The sequence below is a fragment of the Hemicordylus capensis genome, chromosome 5, assembly GCF_027244095.1.
Source record: "Hemicordylus capensis ecotype Gifberg chromosome 5, rHemCap1.1.pri, whole genome shotgun sequence".
In the NCBI taxonomy this organism is placed as follows: domain Eukaryota; kingdom Metazoa; phylum Chordata; class Lepidosauria; order Squamata; family Cordylidae; genus Hemicordylus; species Hemicordylus capensis.
Window position 1 is genome coordinate 78,045,871 of NC_069661.1, and position 24,264 is coordinate 78,070,134.

Sequence of the window (24,264 nt, forward strand, 5' to 3'; positions counted from 1 at the left end):
CCAGTGTTCCTCGTTGCACACAGAGAACTCTGCACATGTATAGCTGAATCTATGTAGACCCCATTGCATATTCATCTGAATGCATGGTGGCCAGGAATGGGAGAAACACACATAATCCCTTCACACACACACACACACACACACACACACACACACACACACACACACACACACACTTGATTAAACATCTGCATGGGGCTACTTTCTCTCTCTCTTTCTCTGTCTGCTGTCATTGACAGATTTTCTTTGACAATCAGCTCAGGGTTCTTCCCCCGCTCAGCAAATCCTGTGAAGGTACCTGAGCATGAAAGGAAAAGCAATGGATTTCCTCCTTTCTCCAAGCTGTTAGAGCCAGCCTCTTTACAAGACTTTGCAGGATCATCAGTTGGATGCGAGTCATCACCAGCTTACTAGAGGGTTCCCATGAGAGACCCACAACAGTGGCCAGTAGGACACAGAGGAAAGTACAGTGGACAATAGTCAGGTTCAGAATACAAATATGATATATAGATATAGATATAGATATAGATATAGATATAGATATAGATATAGATATAGATAGATAGATATAGCTTTTCAGCAAAAGTTCCCAAAGTGGTTTACATAGATATAAATAAATAAATAAAATGGCTCCCTATCCCCAAAGGGCTCACGGTCTAAAAAAGAAACTTAAGATCTACACCAGCAACAGCCACTTTGCTGGAGGGATGCTGTGCTGGGCACTTTCCAGACTAGCTGCTCATTAGCAGCAAAATCCCTCCGTTCAGGCAAGTCGCATTCAGAATGTAAACAGCAAGGGGAGCAGTCTCGCAGCAACTAACAACCCCCAAAGACAGCAACTTTTTCACGCCGGATATACAATATCCTTGCTCTATATCGCAGCGATTAAATTTGCAACAAGGGTTTGGAAATGTGAACGGCACCCTGCTGTCTGTGTAGGGCCTGCGGTGTCACGACGCAGGAAGTGTGGAAGCACACTTCCGAGCGACATCTTGACCCTGTTGTAGGGCCTAGTCTGGAAAGCACCCTGGAGATGGATAGGGCCAGTTGCTCTCCCTCTGCTAAATAAAGAGAATCACCACTTTAGAAAGGTGCCTCTTTGCTCAGTTAGCCACATGGGCCACCCATTCATAGCAAGTGATGCAAAGAAGAGACAGACCCAGAGCGAAGTAAAACTGAGATTGCCATTTCGATTTTTCTCCAGGAAGGAAGCAGGAAACAGGACTGGGAATTGCACACAGTCAGAAACAGGCATGATTGGGATATCTACTGAGAAAGACAAACCAGGAGCTTGAGCACACAGCTAGATAAAAGGACTGGGCCTGGCCTTATATTCCCAGCAGTGCCGTCACCAGTGGCCGGTCAGAAAGGTCCCAGTCAGGACTGACCAGACAGGTTGGCAAGAGAAATAAAGCCTCTGCAGATGAGCATCTGTTAGACTTGTCGACTCCATTAGGTCTGTAGGTATAAAAGAGGTGTAAAACACCTGCTGTAAGCAAAGTGGGCTCCTGTATAAAACATTCTGGGTGTATCTTACTTTTGCCACAAACACAGGGTGAAGTTAAAAAAGCATCGTCTGTTTCTTATGGCCATCACGGGCTTTCGGCCTGAAATCTTTTTCATTGCCACCACCAAATACACCATATATCGCCAAAACATTCTGGAAACCTGAGCTACATCAAGTGACTTGTTATGCCTGCCCATCTCTTCTCGGCATCCAGCATGCATCCAGCATATTTCATGATAAAGATTAAGCAGTCAAGCCGCCTTTTTCAAGCACTAGCACTTTGTAGCAAAACAAGAACTGTAGATACATGAGGTACGTCAAACTTCTCATAGCCTGAACATTTCAGCCCTGATTCAGAAAAGTTAATCATTCTTAAGTTACATTGAAGCTAATGTTACTTTAGTTAGTGGGCCATAGATTTCTACCCACAGTGGCATCTGCTGAACATGCAACTCATTATTACTACATTTCTCAACCTTTGTGATTTTCCCACTACACATATTAATCATTTGACTATTTAAATAATAGTTGAATAAATTTGTAAGTCTTGTCATCTCTGTTAAATGCTGAACAGTCTTGCAGTCTTCGTAAGAAAGTGAAATGTAGATTACAATCAGATACTTCACAACATTCACTTTATGGAAAGAAGCCTACTGTAACTATGGGCTGGTTTTGAAAATACCAGCTGACTGACTGCCAATCATGTGAAGAGGAACATGTGTGCATATTTCTCCCTGCCCCCGGAATGCTGGTCTGTCCCCACATGGTCAAATAGTGGACAGACCATCTGAACTTTCCCTAACCATGCAGTTGAAATACTACATTAAGATACGATCTACCCACATGATTGCAGTGTTTCAGCTGGTCTGCCTCCCACCTGACCACGCAGCAGCAGAACAGTGCACTAGGTCCACATATCTCACACAATTGGATGGCCTGTTGGGCAGTATCATTTCAAGCATCCCACTAAAAATGTTACTTGATAGGCATACAACATTTCAGTTGTGGCCCATTGGCTTTGAAACACATTCCCTGAATAGCTTTGCCATGCTCCCCCACTCAGTGATTTTTTTTTTAAATTTAAAACATCTTTTAAAGGTTTTATCTGCTTTTAAAGGCTTTTACAGGTTTATCTGCTGCTTAAATCTGATAGGTTCTTTAGTTTGTATAGTTCTCGGGTTTTTGCTTTTTATTAATAATATTTAATTCGAAACAATTTTTTAAAATTTGTAATTTTAAACATGGTTTTTAACCTGGTCTTTTACCTTGTTTAACTTTATTGATCTTTTATTTTACATTGTATCTATTTTATTATGATGTGAGCCACCCTAAGCAGTAGTGTACTGGAGGGGCAGGGTATAAATATTGTAAATAAATAAAACTTAAAAGATAAACATGCAGAATTGTTAGATTAATCAATTGATCAATCAATCATATATTTAAATTAAAAACCTAATCAGATATGAATCCATCTGTCCCATCTCGAAGATGTCATTACTTTAAGTGATCTGTGTAAATATATTCTGCTTTAGTTTGTGGCATCAATCCTCATGCACCACAGTGTGCTGTGTTGTGATGTGGCACTTTAGAACCTTCTCATGCATGCCAGCCAAACATATGGTCCATGCTGTCAGTCTTGGCAATTCTGATTTTTATTCTATCCCCTCACTACCCAAAGACAGGTCATAAATGCCCTTAAAACTCACCATGACAAATTTCTATTAAAGGAGCTGAGTGCAGACCCAGTCAAGCAAGGATCACTGAGCATGCAGCCCTGGGTTCTTAGGTCATAGATGGGCATGTGTTGGGAGCAAAGCATATGTGTTTATGATGGATTCCCATTGAATAGGTTTATCTGTGACATGATTTCCACACCACTTATTTCAATACACTACAATAGACTTTATAGATAATGGAACTCTGCTTTGACTGTGAAGAGACACTAGAGTTGATGCCATCAGAAATGCCATTCATGAAAGCGGTGTAACTTATTCATGCAGCCCCCAAGAGAGCTTCAGAGGTAATGTCTAAGAGCAATTCAGACTCAGGCACATTAGTCTCCCCAGTTGCAATCCCATCAAGCATTGCAGCCACCGCCACACACCCTCCTCCGAGCTGTATTAAATCAAGCCTGCTTGCAATGAATGGAGGATGCATAGTAGCAATGCCTGGTGGCTCATGCCGTAGCTTCCCTGCTAAGGCTAAGTGTGAATACCAGTTCTAAGAGTGTGTTTTATCATGTGGACATTTGGTCTTATTGAGACTATACTGAGACTACCAACTCATTTCACAGAAATGACTGCAGCCGTCAGATGAGAATGGCTTTCGTTGACTATTGACCTTGGCCATAGTTAAAGCAGTGACCTAGAAGAAAGGAAAGGAACCTTGTCTCATTACCAGTTACGTGACTGCCCAGGCCTGCCTGTAAGTCAATTATCTTATGGGAAAGGGTGTCTTCCTGAAATAATTTGCCATCTCTACAACAACAAACAAAATAGTCTCTTTATCCTTTCCAGAAATAACAAAAACTTGCAGGGGGAAATGTTCACCTTTCCTTCTTCCTTTTCTATTCCTGTGATGAAATGTCAAATTAAGCTACAGGTCACAGTATACTGCTCATTCTAATGAGCCTGTTTCTGCTTCCATCAAATTCGGCTGGAGTTTCACTAATAAACAGGCAGATTTAAAAAAGATTGGAAGAACAATGCCAAAAGCATCTGAAAACTATCTGGATTTATTTTACAATAATTTTCAGAAGGAAGCACACACTGGCTTACATTCTGTATCACGAGCCACCCATCAAAGAGGGAGTCACGCTCGCTGTTTCCATGTCAGCCAACAGCCCATCTACACTACTCGCTGAGACAGACACTGTTCCATGCCTACTAAACCAAACATCAGCACAGTCGCTACCTTCTCTCATCATTCTCAATGGGAGTTGATCGTACCTGATGTATAACTTGGGGGCATAACTGTAATTCGGTGTGTTCCAAGAACATGAGCTGCCCCAGCCCAGGAAGAGGGGCCACTAAGGGCCCCTCACTTGTTGCCCATCCTCTTCCTCCTCCTGCTACCACTGCCACCATTTTCCAGTATGGCACACATGGGACCAGGGCCAGAAGAACCATCCACCCACCTGTCTGCCTGCTCTTGTCAGTGCTGGCAGAACCAAGGTTTAATGATGTCACTACCCAGTGCGTGTCATCGCCACAAACAACAGGGAGACAATGTTCGTTTATGGAACATGGACCCCTTCACACTTTGCTATACCACTGTTATAATATGGTGAGCATAGAGCAGTCCCTGCCTTCTCCAGCAGCATAGATAGGCTGTTGATGCAAAAGTAACGGGAGCTTTTCTTCCAAGACAAATAGTAGCAGTGGGGCTGGGGGCTGTGATGGGGCAGAATGTTAAAAGCCACATCCTGCCATGCCACAGACCCCAGCTGGATAGAGACCTCCCCCTCCCCGGCTGCTATTTTTAGGGGGGGGGTTAAAAAAAATCAAGCCTTCATGGGTCACTCATGTGCTTTTCATACCACTGTTGTTTGGCTCTATCAATAGTTGCAACTAACTTGTCTCGATAGGCTAGACAAATCAGATGAAATATGACTGATTTGTCACAGAGTCAATCAATCTGCACTGTCTGCAGGCCAGCACAGTCACTACGTGAGCAGAGTCCACAGCAGCTTGTCACAGCATTGTTTACTGAAGAGGTCTGAGGTTTACATCAGGTAGTGATGATACCGTGATTTCTACTCATTTCTTTTTCAATCTTTCCCACTTCTCCCGCAGCCTCTGCCTTCTTCTCTCACACTATCCAGCACAGAGCATATTGTATCAATAATGCCACAGGTAGTCAAGGGGTGCTTTAACCTCACGGGTAGTTTCAAATAAAAGCGATTTTAGAATCATTTCTTCCAATGTTCTTCTATTAGTCAATAAGCAGAGTTAGGGAGGCCAAGATAGTAGGCAAGACAGTCGTAATGCATTTTACCCCTTCTCATACTGAATGGGAGATGGCAATGGTAAACCCCTTCTGTATTCTACCAAAGGAAACTACATGGCTCTATGGTCACCAGGAGTTGACACCGACTCACACAACTTTTTATTTAACTGGGCAAAGAGGCACCTTTTAAAAGTCGTGATTCGCTTTATTTAGCATGGGGAGAGCAACTGTCCCTATCCAACCCCAGCACAATCTAAAAAGAAATATAAGGTAGACACCAGCAACAGCCACTGGAGGGATGCTGTGGCTGTTGCTGGTGTCTGCCTTATGTTTCTTTTTAGATTGTGAGCCCACCGCTTTGGAAACTTTATATAAATATTTGTTGTTGTATTGGCTTACATGTCGAGCAGCGTTACAGAGACATAATGTTCCACCCTGGGACTGCTGCAGACTTGTATGGCAGTCCTTGACACTGTTCAGAAACAGTGGTTGTGCAACCAGCGCTACTGCAGTTAACCCATCATGGCATTCTTCCATAACCGTCCTGTGTGCCTTTCATTTCAACAGTGGTGTCCATTCATTTAGACTTGTGATAATCTATATCTCTCTTAAGTAGTTGTTATGAAGATGCCAGCCATTCTGAAGAGGGCATGGTATGCAAAAGTATCTGGGGCTTTGCATTATCTATCTTTACCATCCTTGTGATTCTTGCAGAACGGAGGCTATATCACACAGAATAAACATGATTCAACATTAGAACTCATAACTAGATGTGATTTTTCAAAATGTAGCCTGCCATTCTAGAAGGCTTGAGAGGGCTGGTGTTAGTTGATGATAATAGTATTTTTGTGTTTCTCTGAAATACTACATACTTGGCCATGAAAGTATATGGATGAGAAAGAAAATCTAAAAATAGGAAGGGGCTACAACTGGTTGTGGCTACACTGCAGTGTGTGGGTTGCATGGCTTTGTGCTTTTTAACTGCACCCTGTTTGGTGGCTATAAAATGATCAGAATAATTTTAGAAGTGTAAACTTCAATTTTTGGAAATGACCAATCAGACCAGAGTTGGAAAGTTTGAGGTGGTCTTGAAAAAAGTGTAATTTTGAGTACAATCCATGGCACATGAAAAAAACCAACCCAGCACAGAGTGATCATATAAGTAAAGTCTGTGATAGTAAGGAACGGGAGCTGGCCCTCTTTGTTGTTTTCTTTTTGCTAGAAGTGTTCATGAACTTATTTTTGTGGTTCAGTTTGAATTCGGACCAAATTCAAACTGAACTACCGGTCCGCTAACCGGTTCAGTCGAACCGACCAGCCAGTCTGATCCATTCTATCAAACTGGCTCAAACTGGTTTGACCCAGTCAATGGTCTGAGGGGCTACGCTTGTAAAGGGAAATCCAGTGAGGATTCCCCTTCACAAGCAAAGAGAAAATCCTGCCTTTAAATGGCTTCTAAGGACAGTCGGGGTGGCAGTGAAAGGGCACCTTTAAAAGTAGGTGCTTACTGATTCTCTGGCAGTGGCACAGTTCTGGCCTCCACAGAAGCCGGAACCACACCGCTAAAAGCACTGCAAGAAGATCAGTAAGCACCTACTTTTAAAGGTGCTTACCTTCCTCCCTGCCCCCAGCCACCCTCAGAAGCCTTTTGAAGACAGGATTCTCTGCCTGTATAGGAGAGTCCTCATCAAATTCCCCTTTACAAGCACAGCCCCTCAGACTATTGAACCAGGTTGAACCAGTCTGCAACTGACTGGGCTTGGTCCAGTTTGATCAAGGACCAAACTGCCTCTCTAGGGCGCTTTCCAGATTAGATCCTAAAACCGGGTCAGGACATATCTCTGAAGTGTGCTTCCACACTTCCTGTGTTGTGACACTGCAGTCCCGACGCTGACTGCAGGGTGCCGTTCATATGTCAGATGCCTTGTTTCGAATTTAATCACTGCAATTTAGTGCTATTATGTCGTTTATCTGGCATTAAAAAGGTGTTGTTTTTCTGGGTTGTTAGTTTTCGCGAGACTGCTCCTCCTGCAGGTTTTACGTTTTGACTGTGATTTGCCTGAATGGGGCATTTAGCCGCTTTTAAGGGGCTAATCTGGAAAGCGCCCTGGAGAACCTGTTCAGTTCATGATCAAACTGCCAAACCAGCCCAGTTCATTGTGGCCTGGTTCGTGCACACCCCTACTTTTTGCAGAAGCTGCTGCCAGTCTGTGTAGACAATACTGAGCTAGATGGACCAAGGGTCTGACTCGGTATATGGCAGCTCCCTATGTTCCTGTGTACATCATGGGGGTGGAGGGCAATCCTGTACAGCAGAGCAGTGCCTCTGCTAATGGTTCCACTTGTGGTTTCTGGGGTCCCCCCTCTCCTTGCAGCCCTTTGTGACACATTCCGTGCTGTTGCTGAGGGTCCTCAACCACAGCTTGGTGGGAGGGAGAAGCTCAGAGTAGGTTCAGTAGTGAAGACAGGTATGAAGCAGGTGCCTTCTCTTGGTGCATGTTGTGGCAGTGATACAGTGGGTGTTACTCATTGAGGTCATTCACACAATCAAAAACTGTGTTCTACCTGGGTTTGGGAATTGCGTGTACTCCCAAATTTTGATTGTGTGGAAGCAAGGTTAGAGGAATACCTGGGTAGAAGTGATTGTATGGAAGCAAGGTAGGAGAAAAAGCTACCCAGGTTTTCCTCTAACCTTGCTTCCACACAATCACTTCTACCCAGGTTTTCCTCTAACCTTGCTTCCACACAATCAAAATTTGGGAGTACATGCAGTTCCCAAACCCAGGTAGAACACAGTTTTCGATTGTGTGAATGACCTCATTGTCAAATAGTTTGGGAGCATTTTCTTTCTTTCTTTCTTTCTTTCTTTTTTTACAGAATGTCTGTACTAAACTAAAAGAAGCCTGACTTGGGTTGTTTTAATCCATGTTCCGGAAAACATGAGCGTTTTTAATCAGCTGGCATTTGCGTCTTAATGCTTTCTTGTTCTCATTCCCACAGGACAAAACTTTGTTCCATCCGGTGAGCAGCAGCTGCATAGATTGCAACCCGGCAGAGAAGAAGATGTTCATGAACAGATGTGATCCTTTATCTGAAACTCAACAGTGGATCTTTGAGCATATTAATATGACTGTTTTAGAAAAATTTAACAGCAAAATCAGCTCTTAGGGAGAAGGAAACAGACTGTTCTGTACAGATTGCAAACAACGCTTCAGCCAGCATATGGGTTGAAGGAGTCTGAAATTAAGTTTCCTAGATCCAGGAAATCTGTGCTGAAGAATAAATAAATGCCAGGGCAGACGCTCAGGCAGTCATCGCGGATGGACAATATCTGAAGAACTTGGCCCAGAACCTCACCAGCTGCTGCTGAGGCCTTCTGGATGACAGTTCCCTTGCTGGTCAAGGGGAAACTTTATTTAAAAAAAATGTTTCCAAACACTCCGTGTTAATAAAGCTAAACAGAGTTTTAGAGTTTCTCAGGTCAAACCCTGCTATAGTGAGTAGCTATGAATAGTTGCTATTACTTATGGGGGGAATATATGGAGTGCATGAGTGCTATGGGAATCTACAGATACCACAGGCATAGAACTAACAACACTTGGGGGATATGATCAGTGTCCCAGACTTGTGAACAAGATGTATGGTCAGGTTCCGTTTCGTTCCCTTAGTCCAAGTCAGATTTAAGAAGGATCATTAAATTAAAGGGTTGTTGCAGATCATTTTAACACACTCCCCACTACATTCCTTTCACTGTGGAAATGGAATGGTTAAACAATGTAAGAGTACTTTTAGAGCTGCATTTTGAATGAAGCATGAACATTACTGGAAGGTGTCAGTCTACCATTTCTCTTCTGCAGTTGAAGAAATACTAATTTCCATCAAATACAATTTCCATCTATTTTACACAGTGTTGCTGAACAATCATCTGCAGTTATTTGTATTGAGTCATCACTAATCGGATGAGCCATAAATAACATGGTGGCCACATCCTCCTCCATCATTAAAAATGGAATATGTTACTTATAAGAGCAATGCAAAGTTTGCAGAAAGGATTTCCTCTCTGAAGTCTACATTTCTTTCCGGGCACCCTTGATCGCAAGACTTTGAAGTAGATTTAGATCAATACAATCATCTACAGAAGAAGCGCCTGACAACATGGGTTTGTGGCCAGCCAAGCCTGGATATATTACCTTGATCTAAAGCAGGCCTGCTCAACAAGCCCCCCAGCTGTTTTTGGACTACAACTCCCAGTGACAGTGGCCAGGATTATGGGAGTTGTAGGCCAACATCTACAGGAGGACTGAAGTTGAGCAGCCCTAATCTAATGGATGGTGGCTTCTACCAGCATTTACAGTATATACCCCTGCAGGGGTAGGAATTGGAGAATAAATAGACAGAGGCAATTGTGGCATTTCTGTGAAACCCGTTGAGCATTCTGGGGCATAGTGAACGAAACCTTAGTCCACAGCATTGGTTTCAGTTCATCCTGTTATAATCCTGTTGTTGTTTAGCACATCAGACCGGAGCTTTTCGAGTCTCTTGTAGGATCAGCCTTAAGGTAACACTCTCCTGAGAAACAGCCTGCTTTTAACCAAGTTTCACAGGCAACAAAATCACATGGTGTAGCTCCAGAGGCGTAACTATAGGGGGGGCAGGGGGGGGCACGTGCCCCGGGCACCATCTTTTCTGGTCACATGGGGGGCGCCGACATGACAATTTTTAAAAATTATTTTTTAATTTTTTGTTAATACAAATGTTTCCTGCTCAGTGCAGCAGCGCTGCAGCAGTCAAGGGAGCAAGTAGGCAGCCCATCCCCCACGAGCGGTCCCTTCCGCGCCGCCCATGCCCCCCCCCCATTGCTTTGCTGGCGCCTGGCGGCCAGTCAGTGGCCTGGCTTGGCGGCGGCGGCAGGCGCTTGTGAGGAAAAACCTAAGTATAATGTAGCATGTTGTGGCGCGGGGGGGCGCCATTTCAGTGCTTGCCCTGGGCGCCATTTTCCCTAGTTACGCCTCTGTGTAGCTCTTGCCGTACTATGGCACTTCAGCCTGCAAGTGAGGGAATCACAGTGTTGGAATACCCTGTATTTAAAATAACAACCACCACTTGCCGATGTAAAATGAATGTTGAGATATTTTATGTTGAGATACTCTACATTTTCCCCCTATTTGCGTTCAGCATTCAAACCTGCAACCAGAACTGGTACCAAAGACCTGCACCATGTGATTTTTGGTGCTTGCGTTGGCTGGCTCTTAGCTGCTTGTTCTCTTTAGGCATTTGTTCTTTTGTGTGATGTGTTTGTATGTGTGGTCAGAAGCACGATGCAAAAAAGTGTTGCAGCACAGGAAATGCAATCTGAAGCTCCCCTAAGATTCAGGAAAATTCAAAGTTGGGAATGAAAAATGGTTCCGATTGCAAACCAGATTGTACAGCTGAAACGTATTTTCAGCTTTTAGTTGCTTCCATTCAATCCAGAATATTCTTGCTTGGAGAGTTTTTGTTGGAGTGCCTCTCTGGAGCCTCTCTGACTGTGAGAAAATGGAAATGAATTGGTTTTGGAGTTTCTATTCTTCTTCCTTAGAAGAAATGAATGAGTAGACAAATATGAGATTTCTAAAGCACACGCCTGACTGTACTTGAAATCTGAAACTAAATGTCAAAGGTGCAGAGGTTGCATGCTTTTGCAAACTTTTGCATGTAGTGTATTGCGTAAGAACGTTCATATTGCAGGGATTGGTACACACACACATCTGCTTATGGCAGCTGCCTTTTCTGTTCATTGCAGCTCATTTGATTCATTCACTATGAGCAGTCCATGCTATAGTATTTTGTCCACAGAAGCAGATTGCAGTAGAATGCAAAACAGCAGATTCTCCTTGTAACAAATGAATCAGACAGCTAGCTCTCTGTGAGCAGGATGTGACCAGGCAGAAGAAAAGCATCTATCACTAGCATGGAGGGTACAGAATCTAGTTCAGGGGTGACTAGAACATAGGTTGAGCTACTGGTAGATCGCTGGGTGATCTGTAATAGATCAGCAAGGATTTCTGACTCTGGGTGCCTTCACACTGAACAGCAGTCTGGCAGAGCTGCCGGTTCCTTAAGCACTTGCACGAGCCCAACTTCTAGTATCAGGAAAGATAAGCCAACATTCGGCACGATGTGCAATATTTCATGTCACATATTTTATCAGTGTCGGCATATTTTATCCTATTTGCAGTACAGAACCCAACATCCATAATTTTTGTTTGAAGTGAGGGACAGATGTTGGGTTCTGTCCCACAAATTGGGTAAAATATGCCAACTCTGGTGAGTCTGCACATCACACTTAATGTCACACCTTTGCATGTCACACTTTGCACATCACACCTAACACTGAAAGTTGGGCTTGCATGCTCAGGGACCCAGTGGCTTGGCCGAACCTCTGGTTCACCATGATTCCTGAACCTATCCTGTGGTGTTTCTGTTTTAACAATAGAAACAAAAAGACTTTCCCTCCAAGCTTGTCTTTTTGTATCCCTGATCTGTAGGAACTCAGTTGTAGATTTGTAGTTGTATATGGAGATCATCCCTATGTATGTGTCATGGGATTCTGAAGGTGATCAGCTCTGCATCCTAAGCCACTATTTTGCCCCAAAGGTTGGTGTACTCAGGGTTCTAGCTAAAGTAGATCCCACAAGCCTGAATTCTGCCCATGCAGCTAGGCTACTGAACAACGTAGAAGGGTAATATGACAACAAAAGCATTCAGATGCATGTGCTAGAAAGTTAATCTTTTGTGCTGATCTCCTGTGAATTAGACTATTCCAGCAAGAATAGCTTTATTTCACCCATGAGACATATTTGATGTATTAGGCTGCAATCCTTCACACAGAATCCTTGAGTTTCATGGAAGTTAATAGGAGTTAAACAGCTTAACTGTGTACAGGATTGACAAACCCTGAATAAATCTTAGTCACTCGTGGCATTAAATAACATCTTAACACAGAACCTTTAAAAAGGGTCAGATTTTCAAAGCAGCAAATCCGAGCTTTACTCTCTCAGTGGCTGCAGAAAATGTCCAGATCCTTCCTCAAATGTGTTTATAATGGGACATAATGGGAGTTAAACAAGCCACAGTATCAGAGGGCTTACACTCATATTTCAGCTTCCTGTTTATCCACTGCTTCAGATCAAAAACACAGAAAAAGATCTCCAGTTGAACGTAGCATAAGGGATTTGTAGTCGGACATGGCTGAAGGGAGCTGTTACTAGTCGAAGCCCTAGATAAAGCTGGTGGGGGGGGATCAAAATCTTAAGGAAGAAATATACCATCCTTGGCCCCTAGGGGTTACTGCTGAACTAGCAGAGTTTTATAAAACCAAACATGACCTTCATAGAATTGCACAGATTTTTACTATCAAACTACATATTTTGTGATCAAAATCTTACGCTCAAACTACATATTATGTTAAGCATATTTCCCCCTGCTGTCTTTTTAAAAATAGAAGCGGCAGGGCCAACTTGGGATCAGGATTCAAGACCACAGCGTGGAAATGATTTTTAATCCTTTACCCCATGGCCATGTTCGCAATGAAATCCTATCACCAAAGCTGCTGTTTGCCCTGCAGAGGAAGCGACTGTTAGCACCAATAGCAGTTCCCTTCCAAGGCAACAGCAGCTTCAGGAGGGGGATTTTATAAGGATTGTGGAGCAGCAGGAAGAAGTCAATGGCGGGCAGGGGGGAGAGACCATGTAACGGAAGATGTGCTTTGACCCTTAGCTTTAAAACAATTGCACTTTCCTCACAATCCAATGCAACATAGTTGGCATGCTAAGGGATACTGTCTTCAGTGAACTTCAGCTAGCTTAACTCTGGGTTGGACCTTGGCCAACTCATCTCTTGATTTTTAGAACGGGTGTTCGACAGAGCACAACACTCCTCCATTTTTAAAATAATGATGTCTGAGTATAATTACATGCTCTGGAAATAGATTTAAATATTTTAAATTTTATACACCCCCTAGAGATGTACATATCAGGCGGTATAGAAATATGATAAAAGAAAGAAAGATAAAAAGAAAGAAACAGACAGAAGTAGTGCATCATCTATAACTCTTATTTCATATATGTCTATCATCTCTCCATACAGGTCAGCATGATACATAGCATGGAAGTTGAGTATTATTGAAAACCTACATTAAGCCAGATAAAGCCCTTTAGTTAAGTATGAATTAACATAGGGAATAGCCTTATACTGAGTCAGGTGATTGGTCCACCTAGCTTGGTATTGGTTAAACTGCGAGGCAACAGCTCTCCCTAGTTCCCTGCAGCAGTCTTTCTCACCCTACCTGGAGATGTCTGGGATTGAACCTGAGACCTGCCATGTGCAAAGCTGATGGTCTACCACTGAGCTATGTCCCCATCACCATATGATGAGAAATTGAGATTTCTTTTTGATGGAGATATTCTATCCTGCAATAAAGTGTGTTAATTTATTTTCAGTCAGGCCGTAGGAATAGCTCTTAATTTGGGCAGGTGATTGGCATGGTGAAGTAGTGGTCCTGGTCATGACATTGCAACCAGGTTTCCATTCTTAGTAGTGGTGAACTGGTTTTTAGAAAGGCTGGATTGTTCTAAAGACAATTCTGTCAGCACTGGATCTTGTGTAATGCTTAGATGCCTGAATAGGGGATTGCAATTCACACATCAGTGCTCAGTTTATAGATGGGATACTCTTTAAATCTGTGAAATGAGTGTTTACTCTTCAGAATTGTTCTTGGTGTTAAAAATGGTGCTCTTAAAATAGATAGGCAGGCCGCAATAAGATTGCCATTGATTTCTCTGACATGTTGACACCTTAACAATGGTTGTATACTAGCTCAGTGAAATGAATATGGTGTTATCAGTCTATTATACAGTGGAGAGGTATCTCCTTGCAATAGACACCAGGGTTGCTTTATCTTTACTGGGAGTCTTAGCAGCAGCAGCCCAAGGTTAATGAGCAAAACAAAGAATGCTTACCTGTTCCTCCTGTTCCTCCTGAGTAAGATGTTGAAAGGCAGTGTTGGGTCTTTTTACTTGCATACTTCATGTTGTCCTCCTTAAGCAGAAAATACCCATGTCAACTGCTGTGCATCTGTTTCCAAGGGCACACAGCAAACATCAAAACAAAATATTTTTTAAAAAATAAGTAATTTCTGTAGGCTGCAGAATGAAAAGTGTCACTTCTAAACAGTAAAGATGAAAATTGAACTACAGCTACTTTGTTTTGTAGTGCCAGTATTATATCTCTCTTATACCTAGACTAGTGAAGGCCTTGGCAGAAAGATTGGATCTCACTTGTCTAGCAGGTGTCCAAGGATATTTTACACCGGCTTGTACAGTACGTAGAACATCTGTTGTCATTTTTTAAAGCTCCCCTTCAAAGCAGAATTATAAACTTTGTAAATGAGACTTTTCTTTCCACAGTTAAGCTAAAGTATGAAAATAAACTGTCATAGTACAGTGAGGTGAGCACAGTACTTGAGAATTTGGATATTTTGACTTAACTGGTGGATTAGACTGTGAAAAGGTAAGCTCTGTTCAAACTGGTGATGAGAGAGACTGCAAATAGTGGTGCAGGCTTGACAAGAAGATGACAGCTTCTAGTTGCTGGGGTGCCTCATCTATGCCAAACATTATTTCTGTAGGAGTCTTACAGGAAGAACATTGGGTTGGATCTAAAGGTGTCTTCCACTCATAGAAAGGCTGCTTTACACCTCACAATAGAGTGTTGCATGCAGAAAGAGAAATGTCCAAATTCTTCTCTTTTCACAACAGTTGGTACAACTTTTCTGTAAGCAGAAGCATGAAAACTGCTATAGAACCTACCTGTTTTTGCACTGGGCAAACTCTTGCACAAGCTCTGGTACAAGGTTCCAGACTTGTCATTTGTAGAGTGATACGTCCACAAGTGCTATCGTTTTATTTGTTGGATAATACTAGTGACTATTGTTCTTTGGTTCCAGCCATATATCTAAGTTTAAAAGATATAATCCAGAGAAAGCTAAGTGTTCTTAAATCTCACTCATGTCCATAGGATTAGGCCAGGATAAAAGAACTACTTTAGGTGTGCTGATGGATTTGGTGTGATCAGTGCGATAGCTGACTAATATACATCCCCCCCCCCAACTGGGAGATCCTAATGTCATTATTATTATTATTATTATTATCATTATTATTATTTCAATTTCTATACTGCCCTTCCAAAAATGGCTCAGGGCGGTTTACATAGAGAAATAATAAATAAAGCCCTGTCCCCAAAGGGCTCACATTCTAAAAAGAAACACAAGATACACACCAGCAATAGTCACTGGAGGTACTGTGCTGGGGGTGGATAGGGCCAGTTACTCTCCCCCTGCTAAACACATATGATTTTGAATTCCCCTCAGTTTAAGACAGTTGCCATACAGCTTGGTATACTAGTGTTCAAGAAGTGAGTCCAAACCCCTTAGGCACACAGAACTAATTGTGTGATTCTTTGGATCTATGCCATCAGATTTCTATTTGGATTACTAAAGTGTTTAATGTTTTCTATATGGATTGCACACTGCATCTACATCAGAGATCGATACAAGTTTAGCTGATGGTGTTATTTAAATTATGTTTAATAGTCATTCTGAAAGTTTGTAAAATAGCAAAATGTTCGTGATTTCATGTCATCGCCATCTGCAATTCATCTGTGTTTGCAAATTACAGGAAGACAACTACAAAGAACAGCAAATTGCATAGAAGAAAGTTTCATCTTAAGACAAACCAAAAGACATCCCTGGTGCTTCCAAACCTCTGTATTGTTGAGAGGGCAATGTGAAAAGGGGGATAATTTGCTACTACACTATGATGTCCATATTTGGGGGGGTTCCTTGTTCTCTGTGTTAACAATATAAAGTTATACCCACACAAGAGTAGTCCTTTTCAAATATTCTGTGGCAGCATTGTCTATCCACAGAAGGAATTCTGAGTTGAACACATTGATGATGACCTAATTGTGATCTTCACTGAGGTCATTGGCTTTTATAAAAGAGTTCTTCTTGTATGGTGTCTTGTTCTTCTTGTATGGTGGCTACCAGATCACACAGGTGCCTCACTATGGAGGTAAGAAAGCACAGTTGCATTCCCTAATGCTTACTAGTTACTTAATGATACAGCAAGGAGAGTAACGGAGTAATCGGTTGGATGTCAAAAGAAACAAAAGGATTTAAAGCAATAAGACACTATGGCTTCTGAGCAGAGGCAACATGGCTGACATAAACTAAGTTTATTTATTACATTTCTAGACTGCCCCATCCAAAGGCTCTGGGCGGTGCACAAGAAGTTTACAAAACATAAAAAACAAACACAATTTTTAAATATAAAAGTTAATCTTTTATATTTCTGTCTTTAAAATGTGTTTATCAGGTCAAGGTGCAAGCCACCAGGCTCTGTTGAACTGCATCTTCCAGTCATTTCCTGTTGAAAAAACTGCCACTTCCATCCTACTGAAATGAAGAGGCTGTGGAATAAGAGGATTTGACAAACTGCACCACTGCACCTTTTGATGCTACTATTAGCCCCACTTTATAAGTGCAACATAGCAGCAAGGTTGCTGCTGCCTGAAACTCAACTGCCTGAAGACAGCTTCTGCATGTGGCCACTTGTTTGTGTTATACAGCTTTCCACATTATTTCAGCCATGTCGCTGGAAAAAAGCATATTTCATGGGAGTAAATACCTCCCATGAAAGGAGCTAAGGCCAAATGCTGTCCATGGGGAGCTGCTTCTGCAGAGGTGTTTCACGCATCAACTGCAACTCTATTTGCAGGCATAAATTGGTGCTGGTGAATCTTTGTGAGGGTGCTAGAAGATAGGGACTAACATGCAGAGCAAGGGCACATCAGTGCAGCAAGAGAGCAGCTTAACAGAACTCAACTAGCTGCAGCAGGGAAGCAGCCATTTTTGACGATCTATTCTTTCCCAGGAAGCCCTCTGTGCCACCTAAAAACATGTCCCTGAGGGCTGTGCAACCTTCAGGGACATAATTTTGGGTAGCACAGAGGACTTCTGGAAGAAGGGGAGGTTTCCCAAACATTTATGCTTCTCCTTTTCACCAGTTTAGCTAGTTGGGAAGTTCTGTTAGGCTGCTTTCTCACTACACCAGTGCATACTTGCTCTGTATGTCAGCCAGAGTCTAAGAAAGTCAAGGCCAAACTACACATGCATGCAAATGCATTTTACAGAGGTGTGTTGCCAACCAGAAGGACCTGGTTTTTGGTCAAAGACAGCCACAAAAGCGGGTAAACCTCGCCACACTTCACATGTGCAACATAGCACCAGGGCTATATTGCTTCTGTCTGAAACCCAGCTGCCTGGATGTAGGAGGACATTGCACTCATGCAAAGGTGTTCCATTTGCTAATTGCACTAAGCGAACTTTTGAACATGGAGGGAGACATTCAGTATTTTTCCTGTGCCCTGTTTTCTTGCAGAAAATCCTCCCCCACCCCATGCATTCCCCCCTGCAGCTGATTTTGACAGAGAGAGAGAGAGAGAGAAAAGAGAGAGAGAGCCTTCTAGTTGGAAGCACACCTCTATAGCACACTTTTACTTCTGCATGTAGTTTGGCTCTCAGTGTGATAGAAAAGGATGCCATAATTAGTGGGTCCCGGAGGATGGGAGAAGTGATTGGAAGAGCACTGCTCATCCACTCAAGCCTGCCTAATGCTACATTTTTTTAGAAGCAAGGAGGGTGGTTTTTCACTTAATGTTTTCAAAATCTGAATGTTTCTCCTAAGAGTAAAAATTTTTAAATTTTTTAAAATCTGATTTCTCTAAGTGGTTGGTTACACATAACAAATATTAAATATTAACTTAAATGGGTTGTGTGATTCAATGCAATTCAGAGCAAAGTATTTGCTTTCCCAAAATAACTCAAAGTTCACACATATCCTACTGGTCCCAGGGAAATGGCTGTACTTAAGAATTAGGCTCTGAATTGCACCTCAGCACGGTCTCCCTCCCTCATTATGGTGCTGTAGTAATCAAGCTACTGATACCAATTGGGGTCTGCTGCCATAATACCATTAGAAGGAATTGTTCAGCAGTTTGGTCTTCAGAAACAATGAGGGTCTGTACATAGCCTCAATCATCTCTGTCCTGAATGGAAACTTGTATGAAATGTGTGTGGCTATGGTTCTAACATGCTACGCAAAGCAGCACAGAAAAAGGAGGCAGCAAAGCAGCCAGGGTTTGTGAATCACAGAAAATATATTATATTATATTATATTATTTATTTATTATTAAAACTTTTATACCGAAAAAGGCTCAGGGCGGTTTACATTAAAACACCATTAAAATCAGTTAATAATTAAAACAAAAATTATAAAGCATAAAACAATGATTAACAATTTAAAAAATCATAAAACAACAATTAAATAATCAGAACAATTTAAAAACAAGTTCTAAAAAGCTGAGAAAACCTGGTTGAAGAGATGTGTTTTCAGGTGTTTTCTGAAGATTGCCAGAGATGGGGAGGATCGTATCTCAGCAGGGAGCGCATTCCACAATCTCGAGGCAGCAGCCGAGAAGGCCCGTCTCTGTGTTGCCAACAAACGAGTTCGCGGCAGCTGGAGACGGACCTCCTCAAGTGACCTCAACGGCCTGTGGGGCTCATAGCGAAGAAGACACTCTCTTAAATTATTAAATAATTATTAAATTATTTAAAATATTAGAAGAGTTAACTTCCTAGATTTCCATTACTTGAATTTAGAAAGCTTTTTCTTCTTTGTCCATTATATAATATGCAGGGAAACACCAATAACTCATACTTTCCAGCAGACTTTTTTGAGAAAGGAAAAAACGACACAATGGCCAATATCCAGAGCAACTACCTGCAGGCAGGCAGGATGTGCAAGCACAAAGTTCTTCCACTAGTGTTGTGCAACTGCTGCATGCTTCATTTGTTTTAACTGGCACTTTTGTGAAAAAGCACTATAACACAAGTGTAGGGGGTGTGCATGTAACCAGTTTGGCCAGTTTGGTTCGACTCCAAACTTGATTGAAACCAACCCTGTCCAGTTCCGTGTCTGCCCATACTAGGTCCGGTCCAGTACAACCATCAAACCAGGGTGATATGGTTCAGGGGATATACTTGTAAAGGGAAATCTGGTGAGGATTCCCCTTAACAAGTACAGGGGGTAGGGGACCCTTTCAGGGGTAAGGGACAACCAGGCGAGGGTGATGAGTGAGTAAGTAAGCTGCTTACCAGGCTGGCATGGCTGCCAGTGCTGCTGCTCTTCCAGAGGTCCTGAGCAGCACACACACCCTCTTTTTCCAAGCTGCTGGCTGCTTGGGACCACCAGGAGGACAAGCAGCAGTGCCAGCTGCCGCACCAGCACACTTACTCACTCACCATCACCACCTGGCACCTTTATCATGCTGAACTGGGCCTGGTTTGATTCATTCATTCGAACCCCGGTTCTATCTGCAATCAAACCAACAAACTGGCCTGGTTTGAGGTTAACCAGTTTGGCACGAGTCATTTGTGCACACCCCTACACAAGAACACTCTTGTGCAAATCCCAATTTTTTTGTGCAACTAAGCCATCCTCTTGCACTAGTGTAACAGTGCTCATGCATTGCTTGCTCTGGATGTCAGCCAGTTACAATGTCTTATGGTATAATGGGAAATCAAGCCATGGTGGCGATTCCACTTCATTCTCCAGAAGCATTGTAGATCATGATAAGTCAATCATTCTTTCTTGAATGAAAGTGAACAAGTTTAGAAAGAAAGCTATTTAGATGCCACTATTTCTAATGGTGGATTCAATTAACTGGTCAGCTATGTGAAGAGAGGGCCACGTGGAGAACAAGTGATATGTATGGACTCACCACACAACCTACATGCTTCAGCATTTCCACTGAAAACTATCCCTCTCTTTGAAGGGCACAATCACATGGCAGTCGCTAATGCTCATGGTTCAGTGCTGTGACATACAATTGAAACTGCAGCAAATGTCTTTGAAAAGGGCAGGTTTCACCTGGGACATCCCTATCTGGACTGTGGACACCCTTGCATTGTACAGCCCACAATCGGTCCTGTAGTTAGTCCCATCAGCAAGGTGGGTGGGCAAGGGGAACCAGTTTGGGCAGAAGGTCACTGTGCATATGAACTGCAGGGGATCGGCTCCAATTCATGAGCACATTCCGTCCCTATAATAACCACGGTGCAGATCCACAGGTAAAAAGAGAAGGTAAAGTTGATAGTGAAGTGGGAGAGCTAATGAGAAAATGCTAGAAGGTTAGATCTGGATAGAAGGGATGTAAATGCTGAAGTAAAACTAGAGGCAATGAGAGTCAACAGTTGGGAGGAAATCTAATCTTGCACGTAGTTCATCTTTAAAGTTAAGAATTAAGCCAATGTAGTCATATCAAAAATAGTTGTATCAAAACAGGAAAGGATTATAGCTCAAGGAGAAAGCACATGCTTTGCTTGCTGAAAGTCCTACCTTCAATCCCTGGTGTCTCTAGTTAAAAAGGATCTCGGATCGTAGTGCTGCTGGGGAACAACTCTGCCTAAGTCCCTTGGAGAACTGTTACCAGTCAGAATAGAAATGATTGCGCAAAGTTGACCAATGATTTGCCCCAGCATAAATAGCTTCATAAGCTGAAATCAAGGGAACAGCATCAGACAAATGTACAATGCGCATTGTTGGTTTACCTGGACTGGGGTTCAGGCTGCCCTCAAGCAAAAGGAACAGCTCAATTTTCTCTGTATCAAAATCATTGGGTCAACTCTTATTACAATAATTTGTTCTATCCTATTTTATGATATGGAAAATGTTATTTTAATGACTGTGTGTGTTAAAAGTATTTAAATGTTTTTTAATAGACCTTGTAATGCAAAATACAAGAACATACGTACCTGTGGCTGGCTGGTGAGCAGGCTTAGATGTCATGCAAATAATGTACGTAGAAACTCTGATCAATGAATGGTTGCATCAAAATAACATTTTAACGACTAGCTTAATGGATTAACTAAGAGCACATGCCTGCATTTGAGTATACTGAATTCCCTGAAATACAGAATAAAAATCATGTCCCTCTTCTTTTTTTCTTTATATCAAACTGCATTAAGATAAAGGGGAAATATGGAAAATGTTCAAGAATCGTTTGCAAGATATCCTTTGAATTAATAAATACCTCTCCAAAACCATGGTATTTCTTCATTGCAGCTTAAATAAGAGATTCTCACACTTGGGTCCCCAGATATGGTTGTCCTATAACCCCCCCATTATCCCTTAGGCAATTGAAAATGAGAAAAATGGAAGCTGTCATTCAACAACATAACAGTAAGATACCTGTTTGAAACAATGCTTTGAGACATAGACAGCTTTCCTTTATGACTATGCAGGATTTCCCCATCACCCCACTCTTCAATACATCATGACAACATAGCTCATGAGATTATTTGCATGTAATTAAGCTCTACTTAATACAAGCTTCTGGCCCCTTGCAGAATAGCTACTCTGTACTGGATGCTAACATTCTCTGTGGCTCACCGACATGTGTGTCTTGAAATATATGCAGCTGCATATACCTGACAGTCTACAGCACAGAGAGCAGACACAGATACTTCAGGTGGCCTTCATCTTGTGCATCTCCTGGAAGCATCTGGTTAGACCCTGATGCTGAACTAGATGGACCCTTGATCAGTAGTGGCAGAGGGAAACACAGCAAAAAACATGGTAGGAAAAGATATCCAGGGCAGGAAAATGGTGGGGAGGGGGATTGGGCACTGAGCAATGCAATTGCAGGGGGGACCTGTGATAGTGCAGAGAGAGAAAAGAGAGTTCTGGGAGTGTACAAGGAAAGGAGTGTACAGGGTGAGCAGAGAAAGTGGGTGCAGAACATATGGGAATGGGATGGTAGCTCAGTGGTAGAGCATCTGCTTTGCACGCATGAGGTCCCAGGTTCAATTCCTGGCATCTCCAGGTAAGGTTAGGAAAGACTCCTACCTTAAACCTTCTCATACATGGAACAGTCCAGATCTTGATGCCAGCATGGAGTGGGGAAGAAAACAGGTTTCATAGCCAACCATACCTCCTTTATTCATTCAAGGCCAATTCACAAAGCCATTTTATACCACAAAGCTGACTTTTCATTTGGTGTTGAGATCTGTTCTTCTTGTGAATGCATTGTCACAAATTAGGAACATAGGGGCATGGGAAGCTGCCATATACCAAGTCAGACTATTGGTCTATCTAGTTCAGTCTATTACACAGACTGGCAGCGGCATCTCCAAGGTTACAGGCAGGAGTCTCGCTCACCCCTATCTTGAAGATGCTACGGAGGGAACTTGGAACCTTCTGCATGCAAGCATGCAGGTGCTCTTGCCAGAGCGGCCCCATCCTCTAAGGGGAATATCTTACAGTGCTCACATGTAGTCTCCCATTCAAATGCAACCAGGGCAGAGACCCTGCTTAGCAAAGGCGACAATGCATGCTTGCGACCACAAGACCAGCTCTCCTCCTAATAGTTAGCCATCCTATTCACCAAGGAATATGGTCATTCTAGTCAAATTCAAGAAAATTACCCCAATGTATTATTTACAATATTTTAAAAGATATTTAAAACCACCCACTAAATTCTTCATCTCCAGATGATTGAGCCTGGAGCCTGGAAAACTTAAAGATGTGAAAACAGTCCTTCATAGATATATCCAAAACTCTAGCCATTTGGTCATGCTGACTCACAACAGTCTGCTTGCCTGGTGTTGTAGTTGGAAAAAATATCAAGGATAAGGTTACATTCCTAAGTCCTAGAAAAGTGGGACTTAACATCTGAATAAGTATGTATCGGAATTGGCTGCACATCTGGATTTAGTGTGCTTCCAGAGTGAGGTGTATGTCAGTGATAGCAGCAACGAATTAGCCTGCCTGACGACGACAATCTACATGGTGATTGTGCCATCACTATACTGATTATCACTGTGTATAACAGACTGGCAGGTAGGAGTGGCCAAAACATTGTTCTACCTACAATATGACACCTCTCCCATCTGTGGATGGGTGCTCAACACTTTCAGGCCATGCTGTTGAGGCAGTGGTGGCAACATCTGAGCACCCTCAGACTGACTATACCTCCAGGGCAGGCAGTGGTGGTAACATTCATAGCTCAAGTGGGGGGACTGCGGGGGGGGCAATGCCCCAATGGGCTGAGGCCAATTCAAGGCTCTGAGCTCCTTGGAGGAAGTGCGGGATATAAATGTAGAAATAAATAAATTCACAAAAATGAGCAATGTGTCCCAATGGGGCAAGGAAGGGTGGCAGTGGCAGGCAGAGTGGTGCCCATGGTGGTGAGGGCCTGACACTAGCTGCCTCTGAGCCCCTCCCTGCCTGAGGCAACCACCTCACCCTGCCTCATTGGAAGACCGCTTCTGCTAGAAGGATTAAAACATTGGTGGCACATCGTAGCTATTACGCCAAGCACTATGGCTAGAGTCACACCCTACTGCTAAGGAACAGGATTGCTGTCCTAGAGGTGTTTCTCCCCACTCCCCTTCCCGTTTCACACTGCGGGTGGAGGCACCTGGCCAATTGCTCCCTTTGCTATTGACTTTAGTAAAAGATGAATTTGGCACTTGTAGCCAGAGCTTGTTTATATTCACATTTTTGTTTCTTGAAGCCTCAATTAGGTAAACATTGGTTATCAATGCCTTTAAAAATATAGATAGCTAGGAACTCCCATTAAGATAACACATTGATGCTTTTCTAAGCAGCTGAAGAGGTGCCTCTAATCAAACCCTAACTAAAACTATC

At 42.6% G+C, this 24,264-nt stretch overlaps 1 protein-coding gene across 8 annotated transcripts in view; it reads left to right on the top strand.

Annotated features, from left to right (window-relative positions):
• The window catches only part of GALNTL6 (polypeptide N-acetylgalactosaminyltransferase like 6), an 818,464-nt gene extending 796,805 nt beyond the window's left edge, over positions 1 to 21,659 (top strand). For 5 of the 8 annotated variants that reach the window (XM_053255921.1, XM_053255925.1, XM_053255922.1 and 2 more), the window contains one exon: positions 8,456 to 21,659. In XM_053255921.1, coding sequence (XP_053111896.1) covers positions 8,456 to 8,623 — 168 coding nt within the window. In that variant the 3' untranslated portion in view covers positions 8,624 to 21,659. Of the gene's footprint in view, positions 1 to 3,800; positions 3,932 to 5,093; positions 5,241 to 8,455 lie in introns of those variants that run through there. The other 3 variants (XR_008308564.1, XR_008308563.1, XR_008308565.1) reach the window with 3 other exon arrangements.
• The last annotated feature ends 2,605 nt before the right edge of the window (positions 21,660 to 24,264 follow it).